The sequence below is a fragment of the Microplitis mediator genome, chromosome 10 (assembly GCF_029852145.1).
Source record: "Microplitis mediator isolate UGA2020A chromosome 10, iyMicMedi2.1, whole genome shotgun sequence".
In the NCBI taxonomy this organism is placed as follows: Eukaryota; Metazoa; Arthropoda; class Insecta; order Hymenoptera; family Braconidae; genus Microplitis; species Microplitis mediator.
In genome coordinates this window covers 16,595,680-16,614,652 of record NC_079978.1, presented here as the reverse complement: position 1 = coordinate 16,614,652, position 18,973 = coordinate 16,595,680, and the positions used below count along the sequence as shown (strand labels likewise).

General features: G+C 29.3%; 1 protein-coding gene and 1 pseudogene across 1 annotated transcript; one reads left to right on the top strand and one right to left on the bottom strand.

Moving 5' to 3' along the window:
* The first annotated feature begins 5,230 nt into the window (after window positions 1-5,230).
* Window positions 5,231-6,922, top strand: LOC130676028 (UDP-glucose 6-dehydrogenase-like; annotated as a pseudogene).
* Window positions 6,923-11,747: 4,825 nt separating this feature from the next.
* On the bottom strand, window positions 11,748-12,204 carry LOC130676384 (UDP-glucose 6-dehydrogenase-like). The gene is made up of 2 exons (XM_057482536.1): window positions 11,991-12,204; window positions 11,748-11,924 (listed from the first exon to the last, which is right to left on the bottom strand). Exons 1-2 carry the CDS (start codon window positions 12,129-12,131, stop codon window positions 11,748-11,750), a joined length of 318 nt encoding a protein of 105 aa, XP_057338519.1. The 5' UTR covers window positions 12,132-12,204.
* Between the last annotated feature and the right edge of the window lie 6,769 nt (window positions 12,205-18,973).

Below are 18,973 nucleotides of genomic sequence, written 5' to 3'. Positions count from 1 at the left end.
AATTTTTTTTTACATTTTGTTAAAAATTCTCGAGATAATAAAACAAAAAAAATCCAAAAATTATAAGTATAATGCCAAAAATTGAAGCTAACTAAATGATTTTCAGAAGAATTTTTGATGATAGTACACTATATGTTTTGATTTGACGTTATTTAAAGATACGTATGCATATATTCAAACTATCGGACCAATGGTATTCCGGACCCTATTCGAAAAATTATGATAGATTATGGTTTTAATGCTCGAGAATTCTACCATAAGGACAAAGGCGATAATTGGCTTTCAATAAAATCTACTAATAAAATATTCTAAAATTAAAAATTGATGGCGATACATCAAAGTGTCATACTTGGAATTAGTACTAATATTTGAAATAAATAGCCTATTAGAATATCAAACGACGAGTAGATATAGAGAATATTATCATCATAACTAATGTTAATCTTGTTATTGATATATCATATCATTTATACACTGTCGATAAAACAAAATTGTATATACCCACTGAATTGAGATGTATGGATTTAATAAGTGTCACACTGCGATAATATGAATTTAAGTAGCTTCATGAATGTACTGAGAAGTAGGAGAACTAATGCAATAGCAAAATTTCATTGAATGAATGGTAAAATAAGTGATTTCAGTGGTCTAGGCATATATATAGGTATGGAAATTAAAGCTTATTCGAAGACGTTTCCGATGAATTCGATATAAAGTCGATAAGTTATCACATTCAAAAGATATTGAAGGAAGAATAAGTAAAAATATATGAGTTTTGGACATTTTGAAAATTTAGAAATGCTATAACTTCTAAACTAATCGATCGATTGAGCTCATTTTCAAACTTGAACAAGGTAGTCACCCACAAAATACGTATACTAAGTTTCAAGGTTATCGGTGTGAAATTGTGGCTATAATCAAAGTGAAAACCCGCATAAAATTAGTTTTTATAATATTTTGTAAATGTTCAAAACCATTTATCTACTAGAAAAAATGGTCAAATTAATGAGCTGTATAGTCAAAATTGTAGGCAATCGGACGAGCTTTCACATAGAACAAACGAAAATAAGCTATCTCTTTCCGTTTAGAAGTTACATCCAGTTAAAGCAGCAAACAAATTTTTTTTGAAAATTTTGCAAAATTTCAATTAACCATAACTTCTAAACTTATTGGCCGAATTGGCTCATCTTCGAACTCATCCAAGGTAATCGTCCATAGAATAAGTATACTGTTTCATTAAGATCGGTGTAGAATTCCGGACGCTATCGTTGGAGAACGGCGCGTTATATTATATATATATATATATATATATATATATATATATATATATATATATATATATATATATATATATATATAATACATATATAAACTTTTGAACTGAATGTATTTCCTGACTCACCTCGTCGAGCTGAGTTTAGAGGTAGCAAAATTTTTCAAAAATTCCATCATGAGGACAAATACAATAGTTAGATTTTCATGAAATCTACTAATAAAACTGAATAAAACGTAAAAAAATTCTTGTTTTATCTCGTTTTTTAGAAAAAATTTTTTTTTTTCTCTTCACCTTACATTTACTGAATAACCAACACAAAAATGAAAGGAAATCCGAAAAAATTGATTTTTTTATTTTGATAACGATTAGACAATTTAAGGAACAAAACTTGTTCTTTTAATTGTTTTGCAAAACTTTGAGCAATCGGACCAGACAAACGGTTCAATGGATCAATCTGAAAGTTTCCAGAGTTTTTGGAGATACATTTAGCTGTAAAATTACCTGGCAACATTATTTTTTTTATTAATATTTGCAGAGTAGCGATGAGTCGACTAAAAAACCAGATAATGGCCATTTATTAAGGATTTTTCAAATGGATATCACGGATAAAAAAAAATTTGTTTTGGAAAAAATCGAAAATGGAGCTTGTAGGGACTTTATTTAAGTTTCTTAAACTGCCCTTTTAATTACTGTGCGGCCATTATTTGCTGAGATATCAATAATCAAAGACAAAAGGATCCTTTTTCATTTGAAGGCTGATATCTCAGCAGCAAATTGATTTACAGAGAAAAAAAAATGCAGATTGTAGCTGAATAAATTTCCTAAGCGAGTCATGAATTGGTTTTTTTAAAAAAATTTTCCCGGCCCCGTAGACCTTAAAAACAAAACCAAAAAATTAAGAAAAATTTTGTCTCGACCTTTTTCTTATGATCCCGCAAAAACCGTGGCTCGAAAAAATATTTTGCTGGAATATCTTCGAATTAGAGATTTCAAGCTTCAATTTGCTCTTTTGTTTCTTCGATACGATCATTTTTCATGAAAATACAGCCTTCCAAAAATCAATAACAAATTTATAAAATTTTTTTGTTCCTTTAATTTTTTGGATAAGTGTAGTTATCTTTAAAATTAATATTTTTTGAAATTGATTGATTTACGAAAAATAAAAAAATAATTTTAACGATATATTTATGACTTGAAAATTTACATGTACGTAAAAATAATGAATAGAAATTAGTCAAGTTGTAATTATATTTATATTCTATATCAATGTCTTATTTGAACTTGGTAATTACTTTAAGTAATTCGTTTCAAATTTCAAAGAAATTTTTTTTTGTTTTTTTAATAATTATTTTTATTTAAATTACTATAATTAGTTTTAATTTATTTGTTTTTTATTAAATATAAAAGATAATAAATTTACTTGTTGTTCAATTCCAAAAACTACTATTTATTATTATGACATACAATTATCTTGTTTTTAAATTTACCGCTGATTTTTTTTATCTATTATCTGGTTACGATTATGATAATACTCATTTTACTGTAGAATTCTAGATTATTGACTGAAGTTATCCTTCCTTTTTTTTCTAGGCATTTTATAATTTTGACGAACTGTCACTTGGACGAATCGTGAATTCTGCCATGCATGATTTCAGGATTTTTTAACTTTGACATTTTTTCAATTGGTCGAATTGTTACTTGGGCGTGTTTTTATTCCAACGTATTGAAACATTTGCATTTTTGTGATTTCAACATTTTGTCACTTTGGCTATTTGTGATTTGGGCATTTTGTTGCTTCATGGAAACTTATTTAGGCGAAATATACACTGGTCAGAATGTGATGTGGGGATTTTACCTGCAAGCCTAGAATTCTAGATTATTGACTGAAGTTATCCTCCCTTTTATTTCTGGGCATTTTATAATTTTGACGAACTGTCACTTGGACGAATCGTGAATTCTGCCATGTATGATTTCAGGATTTTTTAACTTTGACATTTTTTCAATTGGTCGAATTGTTACTTTTGTGATTTGGGCATTTTGTTGCTTCATGGAAACGTATTTAGGCGAAATATAGACTGGTCAGAATGTGATGTGGGGATTTTCCCTGCAAGCCGTATACTTCTGTATGTTGTAGTATGAACTATAAATATCAACTATCATTTTCATTGTCTTGCATTGAATGAACTGGCCCCTGGTTAGTCTCTTTCTTCCCGGGAAAAAATGATTTTGTCTGATCAGACATGATCATATATAATTAGTTATATATGGTCAGATCCAAAAATTGGCCAGATCTAATCATATATGATTATATATAAATAGATATGGTCAGATCTGATCATACATGATTATGTATAGGTAAGTATATATGGTCAGATCCAATCATTGACCAATAATCTATTGCTTATCAAATATAATAATATTAAATTGATAATGCAACTTGTAAGGGTCGGTAATTATTTATGTAAAACACCAAACAATATAAAAAAAGTTTGGTAATAAATTGCTATGACTTTTGACAACTTACATTAAAACAATTAATAATAATAATAATAATAATAATAACAATAATAATAATAATAATAATAATAATAATAATAATAATAATAGTTATAATTTGTGAAAAATATATTGAAACTATTAATAAATCTTTTGTTAATGAACCTTTGATTATTTTAATTAAGCTTTTTATAAATAAATTTAAACAAATATCTATAAATAACAAACTACAGGCTCTCATACAAACGTCAGGTCTGACCAGATCTAATTATATGTAGATCTATATATGATCAGATATAAACTTGTACCGCAGTTATGTCTTAGTCAGATTTGACTATATATGATTAGACATAGGCATATACAGTTATATATGGTCAGGTCTGATTATATATGGACCTATATGAGATTAGACATGGACTTATAATCAATTATGACTGATCAGATCTGATTATATATAATATCTTATGTATGATTAGACATGGGCATATACAGTTATATATGGTCAGGTCTGATTATATATGGACTTAGAATCAATTATGTCTGATCAGACCTGATTATATATAATATCTCATATATGATTAGACATGGGCATATACAGTTATATATGATCAGGTCTGATTATATATAGACCTATATATGATTAGACATGAACGTATGTTACTCATGTCCGATCAGATCTAACTATATCTATATCTATATACATACTCATACAGGTCCATATATAATCATGTATGATTATATATAATCCTATATCTGTTCATGCATAACTATATATAATCGCATATATAATCATATATGATTATATATAATCTGATGTATAATTATATATGATCATGTCTGATCAGACAAAATCATTTTTTCCCGGGTTTTTAAAACACGTGTCCATTAATTGCAATTATTTATGAATCAATAAATTTGTAATCGTGCTTTTGCAGTAACAAATTAATAACTAATCGTGTTCGTAAATAATTCATCTCGAATTATTTATATATAATTTTTTTAAATTAATTTTAACTTTACTCCAACTAGTCGGATTAAGAGCATTTCTTATTGGATTGCGAGCGGAACTTGATTGTAATTAATATGCGCTAGTGTTTATTTATGAAGAGCTGAAATTTATGAGGTATCTGTGATAAAATACAAGTTAAATTAAACTGTAATTCGAAGAATATTATTTCTGAAACGCCAGACTTTAAAATCATATTAACCAAGTAGTTGGTGCATTCATTGTTATAAATTATCGGGTACTGTCAGTTGGAGACATTCTCGAATTTATCAGCTAACTGGGCTGATCATTGAATTTATAATTAAACAATTTTAAAAACGACGTTGGATCTGACCTGAGTAAATACATAATTATTTAAATAATTATATTTTATTTAAATGTTAATTTTTTTTTAATGATTTTAATTCTAAATGTTTTAATTGAAGGTATTTAATAATCGATTTGATGTTTCAGACTTGAAAATGACAATCAAAAAAATTAGTGGCATTGGTGGTGGGTATGTAGGTGGTCCAACATGTAGTGTAATAGCACTGAAGTGTCCGGATATCCGTGTGACGGTTGTTGATAAGAGTAATGAGAAGATAGCTCAGTGGAACTCAGAGAAACTGCGGATTCATGAGCCGGGTTTGGATGAAGTGCTCAAGAAATGCCGAGGAAAGAATTTATTCTTCTCTACGGACATTGAAGCTGCGATACAGGAGGCTGATTTAATTTTTCTGTAAATTTGTCTGTAAATACACCGACCAAGACATTTGGAAATGGTAAAGGCCGTGCCGCTGATTTAACGTACGTTGAAAACACAGCGAGAATGATTGCTGAGGTGGCAACTGATGATAAAATTGTCGTTGAAAAGAGCACGGTGCCTGTTAGAGCTGCTGAAAGTATCATGAATATTTTACGAGCTAATCATAAACCAGGCGTTTCTCATCAGGTATTGCTTATTGTTTTGTTTAGTTTATTGTTAATAAAAATAATAATTGTTAAACTTATCATTAATTTCTTTGTTGTCGTTGTAGATTTATTCAAATCCTGAGTTTCTAGCTGAAGGAACAGCAATTGATAATTTAGTGAATCCAGATCGTGTTTTAATTGGAGGTGAAGATTCTCCGAAGGGACGCGAAGCTATCGAAAAGCTCTGTAATATGTACGAGCACTGGATTCCACGTGAAAAAATCTTCACCACCAACACGTGGAGTTCCGAACTGTCTAAGCTAGCGGCTAATGCAATTTTGGCTCAGCGAATATCCAGTAGCAATTCGCTGTCGGCAGTATGTGAAGCTACTGGAGCTGATGTATCTGAAGTCGCAAGAGCCGTTGGTTTGGACTCGCGACTTGGTTCAAAATTCCTTCAAGCCTCAGTGGGTTTCGGTGGCTCTTGCTTCCAAAAAGATCTACTCAATCTTGTATACATATGCGAGTGTCTCATTTTACCAGAAGTCGCTGCTTATTGGCAACAAGTGATTGATATGAATGAGTACCAGAAGTCTAGATTCTTGAACAAGATCATTGAGAGTCTTTTCAATACTGTCACAGATAAACATATCGCGATGCTAGGATTCGCATTTAAAAAAAATACTGGAGACACCATAGAAAGTCCTGCTATCGCTGTGGCCAAAAATCTACTTGACGAAGGGGCCGTTCTTCATATTTACGATCCCAAGGTATTTCATTTACGTAATTTATAATTATTAAAAATTCCAACAACTTTAGAATAGAAAAGATAGATCTTAATAAATTTTGTTTTTATGGTTCCACAGGTAGAAGAAACTCAAATAATTGATAATTTATCAGCTGTAGATATCGATGACGTTAAAAATCGCGTTAATATTTTTGACAATGCGTACAGTGCTACCAAGAACACTCATGCCATTGTCGTATGTACAGAGTGGGATGAATTTATTGTAAGTACACCTCATCAAGTGTACAAAAACGTATTCTTCTATTGTCTAACATTCATTTATTTCCAGGAATTGGATTTCGAACGTATCTATGCAGAAATGACCAAGCCGGCGTATATATTCGATGGTCGTAAAATTCTAGACCATGAAAAATTACAAAAGATTGGTTTCAATGTCCAAACGATTGGTAAACGTGTGTCGCGGATCGCCATTTCTAGGACTTGGGGCAGCCTCACACAGATGTGAATTTTTTATAACTAATAATAATTTCAAGTATTAATCGCATTTAAATGCAGTATTCATTGATAAACTACTGATGACGCAAGTCATTAAAAAGCAATATTAAATGCAATTTTGCAGCAGTATTTTGACTTTTGATGTATATTTTTGTTATTTTTATCAGTATGTTAGTCTTTGATCGGCTTGCAGGCAAAATCCCCACATCACATTCTGACCAGTGTATATTTCGCCTAAATAAGTTTCCATGAAGCAACAAAATGCCCAAATCACAAATAGCCAAAGTGACAAAATGTTGAAGTCACAAAATGCAAATGTTCCAATACGTTGGAACAAAAACACGCCCAAGTAACAATTCAACCAATTGAAAAAATGTCAAAGTTAAAAAATCCTGAAATCATACATCGCAGAATTTACGATTCGTCCAAGTGACAATTCGTCAAAATTATAAAATGCCCAGAAAAAAAAGGGAGGATAACTTCAGTCAATAATCTTGAATTCTACAGTAAAATTAGTATTATCATAACAGTAACCAGATAATAGATAAAAAAAATCAGCGGTAAATTTAAAAACAAGATAATTGTATATCATAATAATAAATAGTACTTTTTGGAATTGAACGAGAAGTAAATTTATTATCTTTTATATTTAATAAAAAATAAATAAATTAAAACTAATTATAGTAATTTAAATAAAAATAATTATTAAAAAAACAAAAAAAAATTTTCTTTGAAATTTGAAACGAATTACTTAAAGTAATTACCAAGTCAAAATAAGACATTAATATAGAATATAAATATAATTACAACTTGACTAATTTCTATACATTATTTTTACGTACATGTAAATTTTCAAGTCATAAATATATCGTTAAAATTATTTTTTTATTTTTCGTAAATCAATCAATTTTCAAAAATATTAATTTTAAAGATAATTACACTTATCCAAAAAATTAAAGGAACAAAATAATTTTATAAATTTTTTAGTGATTTTTGGAAAGCTGTATTTTCGTGAAAAATAATCGTATCAAAAAAACAAAAAAAAAGCAAATTGAAGCTTGAAATCTCTAGTTTGAAGATATTCCAGCAAAATATTTTTTCGTGCCACGGTTTTTGCGGAATTATAAGAAACAGGTCGAGACAAAATTTTTGTTAATTTTTTGGTTTTGTTTTTAAGGTCTACGGGGCCGGGAAAAATTTTTCAAAAAAACGAATTCATGACTCGTTTAAGAAATTTATTCAGCTACAATCTGCAATTTTTTGTTTCTCTGTACGTCAATTTTCTGCTGAGATATCAGCCTTCAAATGAAAAAGTATCCTTTTCACTTTGATTATTGATATCTCAGCAAATAAAGACCGCACTGTGATTTAAAGAGCAGTTTAAGAAACTTAAATAAATGCCCTACAAGCTCCATTTTCGATTTTTTCCAAAAAAAATTTTTTTTTATCCGTGATATCCATTTGAATAATCCTTAAAAAATGGCCATTTTCTGGTTTTTTAATCGATTCATCGCTACTCTGCAAATATTGATAAAAAAAATAATGTTGCCAGGTAATTTTACAGCTTAATGTATCCTTAAAAACTCTGGAAATTTTCAGATTGATCCATTGAACCGTTTGTCTGGTCCGATTGCTCAAAGTTGTGCAAAACAATTAAAGGAACAAGTTTTGTTCCGTAAATTGTCTAATCGTTATCAAAATGAAAAAATCAATTTTTTTCGGATTTCCTTTCATTTTTGTGTTAGTTATTCAGTAAATGTGAGGTACAGAGAAAAAAAAAAAATTTTTCCGAAAAACAAGATTTTTAAAAATTTTTTTTTCACATTTTATTGAGTTTTATTTATTATTTTTTTTTTCGTTTTTCGGAAAAAATTTTTCCCGGCCCCGTAGACCTTAAAAACAAAACTAAAAAATTTACAAAAATTTTGTCTCGACCTGTTTCTTATAATTCCGCAAAAACCGTGGCTCGAATAAATATTTTGCTGGAATATCTTCAAACTAGAGATTACATGCTTCAATTTTCTTTTTTTAGTAGATTTCATAACAATCTAACTATTGTATTTGTCCTCATGATGGAATTTTGGAAAAATTTTGCTACCCCTAAACTCAGCTCGACGAGCTGAGTCAGGAAATACATTCAGTTCAAAAGTTTATATATGTATTTATATATATATATATATATATATATATATATATATATATATATATATAATATAACGCGCCGTTCTCCAACGATAGCGTCCGCAATTCTACACCGATCTTAATGAAACAGTATACTTATTCTATGGACGATTACCTTGGATGAGTTCGAAGATGAGCCAATTCGGCCAATAAGTTTAGAAGTTATGGTTAATTGAAATTTTGCAAAATTTTCAAAAAAAATTTGTTTGCTGCTTTAACTGGATGTAACTTCTAAACGGAAAGAGATAGCTTATTTTCGTTTGTTCTATGTGAAAGCTCGTCCGATTGCCTACAATTTTGACTATACAGCTCATTAATTTGACCATTTTTTCTAGTAGATAAATGGTTTTGAACATTTACAAAATATTATAAAAACTAATTTTATGCGGGTTTTCACTTTGATTATAGCCACAATTTCACACCGATAACCTTGAAACTTAGTATACGTATTTTGTGGGTGACTACCTTGTTCAAGTTTGAAAATGAGCTCAATCGATCGATTAGTTTAGAAGTTATAGCATTTCCAAATTTTCAAAATGTCCAAAATTCATATATTTTTACTTATTCTTCCTTCAATATCTTTTGAATGTGATAACTTATCGACTTTATATCAAATTCATCGGAAAGGTCTTCGAATAAGCTTTAATTTTTATGCCTATATATATGCCTAGTCCACTGAAATCACTTATTTTACCATTCATTCAATGAAATTTTGCTATTGCATTAGTTCTCCTACATTTTAGTACATTCATGGAGCTACTTAAATTCATATTATCGCAGTGTGACACTTATAAAATCCATACATCTCAATTTAGTGGGTATATACAATTTTGTTTTATCGACAGTGTATAAATGATATGATATATCAATAACAAGATTAACATTAGTTATGATGATAATCTTCTCTATATCTACTCGTCGTTTAATATTCTAATAGGCTATTTATTTTAAATATTAGTACTAATTTCAAGTATGACACTTTGATGTATCGCAATCAATTTTTAATTTTAGAATATTTTATTAGTAGATTTTATTGAAAGCCAATTATCGCCTTTGTCCTTATGGTAGAATTCTCGAACATTAAAACCATAATCTATCATAATTTTTCGAATAGGGTCCGGAATACCATTGGTCCGATAGTTTGAATATATGCATACGTATCTTTAAATAACGTCAAATCAAAGAATATAGTGTATTATCATCAAAAATTCTTCTGAAAATCATTTAGTTAGCTTCAATTTTTGGCATTATACTCACAATTTTTGGATTTTTTTTGTTTTATTATCTCGAGAATTTTTAAGAAAATGTAAAAAAAAATTTTATTTCATTATTAACTTTTATTTGAACAGTGAAAAAAATTAAACAATGAGAAATCTACTTCCATTTCGGCTGCCGAATGGCCTTTTTATTTGTTTTTTCGATACGATTATTTGTTACGGAAATACAGCCTTCCAAAAATCACTAAAAAATTTATAAAATTATTTTGTTCCTTTAATTTTTTGGATAAGTGTAGTTATCTTTAGAATTAATATTTTTTAAAATTGATTGATTTACGAACAATAAAAAAATAATTTTAACGATATATTTATGACTTGAAAATTTACATGTACGTAAAAATAATGTATAGAAATTAGTCAAGTTGTAATTATATGTATATTCTATATTAATGTCTTATTTGGAGTTAGTAATTACTTTAAGTAATTCGTTTCTAATTTCAAAGAAAATTTTTTTTTGTTTTTTTAATGATTATTTTTACTTAAATAACTATAATCAGTTTTAATTTATTTATTTTTTATTAAATATAAAAGATAATAAATTTACTTCTTGTTTAATTCCAAAAAAAACTATTCATTATTATGATATACAATTATCTTGTATTTACACTAACCGCTGATTTTTTTTATCTATTATCTGGTTACTGTTATGATAATACTCATTGTACTGTAGAATTCTAGATTATTGACTGAGGTTATCCTCCCTTTTTTTTCTGGGCATTTTATAATTTTGACGAATTGTCACTTGGACGAATCGTGAATTCTGCGATGTATGATTTCAGGATTTTTTAACTTTGACATTTTTTCAATTGGTCGAATTGTTACTTGGGCGTGTTTTTATTCCAACGTATTGAAACATTTGCATTTTGTGATTTCAACATTTTGTCACTTTGGCTATTTGTGATTTGGGCATTTTGTTGCTTCATGGAAACTTATTGAGGCAAAATATACACTGGTCAGAATGTGATGTGGGGATTTTGCCTGAAAGCCTGAAAATTCGTTTAGTTCAAAGAAAGAAAATGTTTCATATTTCGAATTTTGGCGCCAGTGATTCTGGTGGTAATATGAAACGCCGCTCTAATGAAATTTAAATAAAAAAAATATGTGAATTAAAAATAAAATATTTGATTGTTTATTCAATACCAATCAATTAATTTATATTATAAAAATATTACAAATGTTTAATTACAATAATAGTGATTAGTTGATCAAATACTAACATACTGATAAAAATAACAAAAATATACATCACAATTCAAAATACTGCTGCAAAATTGCATTAAATATTGCTTTTTATTGACTTGCGTCATCAGTAGTTTACCAATGAATACTGAATTTAAATGCGATTAATACTTGAAATTATTATCAGTTATAAAAAATTCACATCTGTGTGGGGCTGCCCCAAGTCCTAGAAGTGGCGATCCGCGATACACGTTTGCCAATCGTTTGGACATTGAAACCAATCTTTTGTAATTTTTCATGGTCTAGAATTTTACGACCATCGAATATGTACGCCAGTTTGGTCATTTCTGCATAGATACGTTCGAAATCCAGTTCCTGGAAATAAATAAATGTTAGACAATAGAAGAATACGCTTTTGTACACTTGATGAGGTGTACTTACAATAAATTCATCCCACTCTGTACATACGACAATGGCATGAGTGTTCTTGGTAGCACTGTACGCATTGTCAAAAATATTAACGCGATTTTTAACGTCATCGATATCTACAGCTGATAAATTATCAATTATTGCACGCCTCATAACGCGAAGCGTTTGAGGTTGTGCATTACTCTCAACATGTCCCAGTCAAGCAATTTGCCGGACTTAAATTTTGAGTTTCTTCTACCTGTGGAACCATAAAAACAAAATTTATTAAGATATATCTTTTCTATTCTAAAGTTGTTGGAATTTTTAATAATTATAAATTACGTAAATGAAATACCTTAGGATCGTAAATATGAAGAACGGCACCTTCGTCAAGTAGATTTTTGGCCACAGCGATAGCAGGACTTTCTCTGGTGTCTCCAGTATTTTTTTTAAATGCGAATCCCAGCATCGCGATATGTTTATCTGTGACAGTATTGAAAAGACTCTCAATGATCTTGTTCGAGAATCTAGACTTCTGGTACTCATTCATATCAATCACTTGTTGCCAATAAGCAGCGACTTCTGGTAAATGTTGGAATTTTGAATAATTATAAATTATGTAAATGAAATACCTTGGGATCGTAAATCCCTGGTTAAAAAAGTGAATGGAAAAGGATTAAAAAAGCAAACATATTTAATACTACTTAATACTCTTCAATACTCTCAATTCTCCGGAGAATTCAGATCGAACATTAAATGAATCCTTTTTAATTTTCCTTCATCTAGGGGAACAATTATTATCGTTTTAGGATCAAAAAGAATAGAAAAGCATTAAATATTTTTAATACTAACTTATCCTTTTTAATTCTAAAATATTATTGCTATTTCTGTTCCCGCGGAGGATTCAATAGGATAAAAGAGGATTCAAAACAGTCTAATTCTAAGTAATTCTTTTTAATTCTAAAATAATATTTTATTTCTGTTTTCGCGGAGGATCCAATAGGATAAAAGAGAATTCGGAAAAAAGTTCAATTCTAACTAATTCTTTTCAATCCTAAAATTATCCCAGTTAGAAAAAATGTATTTGACAGGATTAAAAAGGATTAAAATTTTAATACTTTCGAATCCTGCTGAATACTGTAAATCCTGCATCTAAATTCACGATTAATCATATTAAATACTTTTTAATACTAAAATAATCGAAAGGAGTAGAAGGATTTGAAAGGATTTAACTAGCATTTAAAATTTTTAATTCTATTGAATACTTTTTAATCCTGAAATAATTTTTTCATTTCATAACCTTTTTAGGATATAGAAGGATTTAACCAGTAGTTGACATTTTTAATGCTATTGAATACTTTTCAATCCTGAAATAATTTTTTTTTTTCATAACCTTTTCAGGATATAGAAGGATTTAACCAGTATTTATAATTTCTAATGCTACCGAGTACTTTTTAATCCTTGTTATGTCCGGATTTAATTAATTAATAATAATTAATTGTTGGAAATGGTCGCGTGGGCCTCAAGTGGGAGGCACCGGGCAAACAGGGTGATTTTCCTAGAGGATTAGCTCTAGGTTTTATTTTTATTGTGAGAACTCGAACGATAAACCCCGTGGGGGCCTCTCTATGTATTCGATGCAGAATTTGGATGCAATATATTAAAGAATTTGGTAACTTCACCTACCTTTCGTTGTTCGCTGCTTACTTGTAAGTTGGTTTTTGTAACCTTTGGACTGCAAACTCCCGTGGACGGCTTCTGTAGATCCCTGATCGAAAGATGAATTGGCTCAGGAAAAAGGGATGCGGTTCTTAATATTAGAAATAATCTAATATGCAGGTTTTCCCCAATGATGAATGTTTATTCAAATATTTCCCTATGGGCTCGCCGTACTCAGTTCACAAGATGTTAAATTGTTCTTAACACTAAGGTTCTTTTCTTTCACTTAAATCTCTAAAGATTGCACTTAACTATTAGAACTTAAACTTACAGGTTTTGCACTTTGAAATTGTTGAGTCTTTAGCTCATATGAGTTCGGTATGAATCCCCGACTCCAGCAATTTACTCGGACGAGAATCGCTGTTTATACACTTAACAATTATTGTAAAAATCACCCACGCCTCCTCGTGTTTACGCGAGCGGTACTTCCCGTGTGGTGATTTTCAGAAAAGAAAATATAATTTTAAAAGAGACAATTTTGAATAGAACTTTAACGGTAACAAGCAACTTGCCACGCCTCCTCGAGTGCAATATCGAGACGATCTTCCCGTGGGATTTTATAGTATACTTGACTGTTTAGATTTTATTAATGAAAACGAAACTAATCGGTTTTAAGAGAAATAGAAAATAGGAAAAGAGGGTTGCCTAAACGTAACACGGTTTAGAACTCACGCGGGCCAGCAAGGAAGATACATTAACTTCTCAAGCGTCATAGGCTGCCGCACCTTGGTGTTCGTTGTTTTTATCACCTCGGTTCGCGAATCTGGAGGGAATAATTTAGAATATATAATTGGATGAATTTAGAATACAGTCAAGTGTAATTCCCTGATTGGAGGAATCGTTGACGACGTGCAACGAGGTGTTGGCCGAAGTTGCTATCCCTAAAATTGTTAACGCTGCACTTTGCAGCGAGCGCGGCAAAGAGGCCCCTTTAAATATACGGCAAGCCGGATATAACAGCATCCCCCCCAAAGAAAGGGTACTTTTAGTGACCTTTCTTTGTACAATGGGGTCTCTTGGATTCGCCCGCTGGAAAGTTCAGCGTCAATTTTGACTTAAGTGAAAATATATATGGCAACTGCTGAGTACTGCGTCCCGTTACAATTAAAGCTAAGACTATTCTATAAATTTATGTTTGCTTTGGTCGGCAATGTTGTTATATTTGTATGTACTATAATCTTAATAATAAAAAAAAACCATAGTTTCATAATTTTTTATAAGTATATAAAGTATAACCGTGGTGGTTTTAATATTTCTATTTAACTCAATATTTATTGCTTAAAACGAATGTACTTTTAGATATTCGAAAATCCTTGTATTTTCAATCAATGTTTTGAAGATTTATTTTTTTTTTTTATTTTCGAGTTTTCAAAATATTAGAGAATTTTTAAATATTTGAGAAATTTTCCGTTCTTGCGAAAATTTTTAAGATTTTGAGTTTTTCAAATTTTTTTTCGAAATTTGAAGTTAATCGAGAAATTTTCGGTTTTTGCGAAAATTTTCAAACTTTGAGTCTTTTTTTTTTTGAAGAAAAAGAAATTTTGCGTTTTTCAAAATTTTTGAAAGCTTTTAAGTTATTTGAAAAATTTTCGGTTTTCGCGAAAATTTCCAAAATTTTGAGTTTTTTGAACAGAAAAAAAAAAAAAAAAAAATTTTCCCAAAATTTTTGAAAAATTCCAAGTTAATTGAGAAAATTTCGGTTTTTGCGAAAATTTTCAAAAGTTTGAGTTTTTCGAGATAGATAAAAGAAAAGAAAGAAAAAAAAGTTTTGGTTTTTTTTTTTCAACTTTTTCAGAAATTTTTAATTAGCTGAAGACGAAATTATTAAGTTCTAACTTGGTTTTTGCAGTTTTTTTTTTTTTTTCCATTTATTTTTGGTTTTTTCAAAAATTTTTGAAATTTCGAGTTTTCGATCAAAACAAAAAAAAATTTGATTATTTACGTTCCTGAAATTATAAGTTGTATTAGGTTCTGAAATTTACCCTTAACCTTGAATCCTCTGTGCGAATGCCTACGTTGCGTTTAAAAATTTTGGAATACTACTAATATTTATATCACCTCAAAATAACGTGAACCGGAAGCGTTTATTGCTTTTTGTTTGTTTTGCCTTTTTGTTGTGTGTATTAATGTTGTTCATATTCGGGATCTTACATTACATTTGGTCTCATAATTATTTATATTCCTTTAGAATAAATTTTATTTAGCCTCTCATTCTCTCTAATGTATGAAAAACTCAGACTTAGATCGTGGATGCATTGTAGCTTCACGTCTTTATCATACATTCTTGAGGATCTAATTACTCCTCTTACGCTATGAATGTCATTCGTATTGAAATCTTTGTGAGAGTAGATTTGCATTGCCATTTAAATCCTTTTAACAGAAAAATAAATTTCAAGTTGCAATATTCACCGAAATTTAGACGTTTCTTTTTTCTTTTGTGTCTTTTCTGCTTTTTTGGAATATATAGTGTAAGTGTATCATCAAATAGTGTACAGTGATTTGTTTATTCTCAGTGTTGTGTATTCGAAAAAACAAAAAGAAATAAAAACGAATTCATCACACAATGTATTTTATACAAAGAAAAAAAAATGAAAAATGCAACGTGGTCCAGTTTTGTAACTTCTACAGCCAATACCCGGACTCTAGGTAACCCAAAATGATCTGACTTCGCAACTGTGCGGCCAGAGGATTCACTGAAGGTAATTTTTTTTTGGAGGTAAGACTTTACTTTTGAACTATTTCTCAAAACTCAAATTTTGATTTAAAATATATTGAGTTCAACTCAATAAAGGAAAATATTTTCAATCTTTAGTTGAAATTTCTAATTTTGTTGTGTTTTTCGTATTAATTTATATCTTGAACATTTCTACTGTTTTCATTTTTTTTGTACCAATTGAATCGGTTACATACTAAATAATAAATTAAAATTATCATTTACTTAAAAATTTTAGTTAAATTTCTTTAGTTAGAAAAAAAAAAAAAATATGCTTCCATCAAACATTTTTATATAAAAAAAATTCTATTTAAATAGTTTTAACTATTTTACTTGTTTCCTAATAATTTAACTAATTAAATATTTCAATCTTCAATTGAATCTTAAAATTTCTTTCAAACTTTTATTATTTTATATTTCGAACAGTTTTTAACTGTTTTTATTATTTTCAATAATTATACTTGATTAAAAATTTAAATTTTGATCTTCTGAATTTGTTTTAGTTAAATTCCTCAAGGTAATAATTTGTTTTATAAACCTATTTTTTTTTTTTTAGATTAAAATAGTTTCAACTGTTCTTATTTTTTTCAATAATTTAATTGATTACATATTTAAATTTTTAATTAAATCTTAAATTTAGTTTGAAAATTTGTATAATTCATGTTTTGAACTGTTTAGCTGTTTTAATCATTTATAATAATCTGGTTAATCAGAAATTTAAATGATTTTTTATAGTCCAATTAATTAAATATTTAATTTAAGTTTTAAATTTTGTTACAAATATTTTGTATAAGAGAAAAAAAAAATTCTATTTAAATAGTTTTAACTATTTTACTTATTTTATAATAATTTAATCAATTAAATCTTGAATGTTTAACTAAATCCTAAAATTATATCCAAATTTGTATAATATTTTATTTCGTACAGTTTTCAACTGTTTAAATTATTTATAGTAATTTAATTACTTAAGAATTTTAACATTAAATTGTTAAAAATTTTAATGCTTGTTATTTCCTTTTTTTTCAAACATTTCTATAATTTTGAATGGTAAGAGTCCCAAAAAGTTTTCGATTGAGCCTATTATTATGATTATTATTATGTACTTATTTTTTTTTTCATATTTTTAATTTCGAGTTGATGTTGTTATCCTGGTGCTTCGGAGGAAGGCAAGCGAATACTTTTCTTCTGGAGAGATACCGGCAAGGTTGTTCGTGTGGATGACGTCTGTTCTCCTAGTGGACTGCTGGTCGAAAACGTTACCTTTTCTGGCTTGAATACTCTGGGCTTCGTTTTGCAGTTGTTCGTGCTAATAGCATGGGAGAAGCCTGTCTGAGCGGTGCGTTCGTCTGAGTCCCAACGCTCATTTTGTAGTTGGTCGAGAGCGATGCACTGCTCTTCTTTGAATATTGGACGTCATCATGAAATTCTATCGGCGGTTCAACGATCGTTGAGGTAAGCTCGAATCCAATATTATCTTCTCCAAGAACTTTTCCTTATTGATGTTTCTTTTGCAGATCTTGCTGGCGTTATAAAGTCTCTACGACTACACTCTTGAACGAAAGAGATGATACTTTCTGCATGTGTGGATCATTATGCCCATGCATAAAAACGTGAGTACTATTATGATGCCTGTGTTAGTGGCCGTGATTATTTTACGTTGCAATCTTTCCTGTCTGTGTTATCCAATATCATCTATACGATAGAAACTTTCTCCCCAGCTTTTTTTTTTTGATGGTTATAAGAAACAGATTGTAAGTCATATTGTTCTCTTGACTGTACCATGACTGTCGTTGAACTCTAGCGTCAGCAAAAACTCGAAGACAGAAATTAAAATTCATGATGTTCTTCATTAATATTGAATTTCTGAGTCAATTTTAATTTTGGAACCTGAAGATATGTTGAATTATGACCAGGCAGTGCTGTTTCAGCTGCATACATTTTAAAGTCCAAAGTAACCGGTGATACTAATATCTGTAACTAATACTTGGAATTAGATTACTACGGGAAATGTCATTTATGGATCTAGTACGGTCAGATTTTTAGCAGACTTCTAATAGAGCTTCATCCCCCCCCCCCTCTTTATCTTCTCTTCCGACAGGAGAAAAAAAAATTCGGGTATGAAGTTAAGTGTATTAAGATTTAATTTTTGGAGAGTCATCAAAATTTATAATCTACCCTTCGAAAATTTATGGGGGACATGTCAATTAATCCATTCTAGATGTGACTATTACTATCCCCCTTTCTCTTTTAAGTGTGTAAAAAAAAATTTAAAAATTACGTGAAAATATAATAGTAACAATAATTTAAGACTTTAACAATCGGTTCATGTTGAATTGATGTAAAGTTGCTCATGACCAGTAAAATTTGGATACTGACTTCGTCTCAAAAATTATTCTTCTTTCGATAAATCCTCCCGAAATTTATAAATTCTCAGCGGCGAATGGAGAGAGAGAGAGAGTGGGGAGAAGATAAAGCTTATACCAACGTAGGGGATTCGAAATAAAATTCACCTTCTTTTCGTTTAAAACTTTTCAATATTCTGATGATGCCACTATTTTAATAGTGCAATCCTTGGGTCATCAGA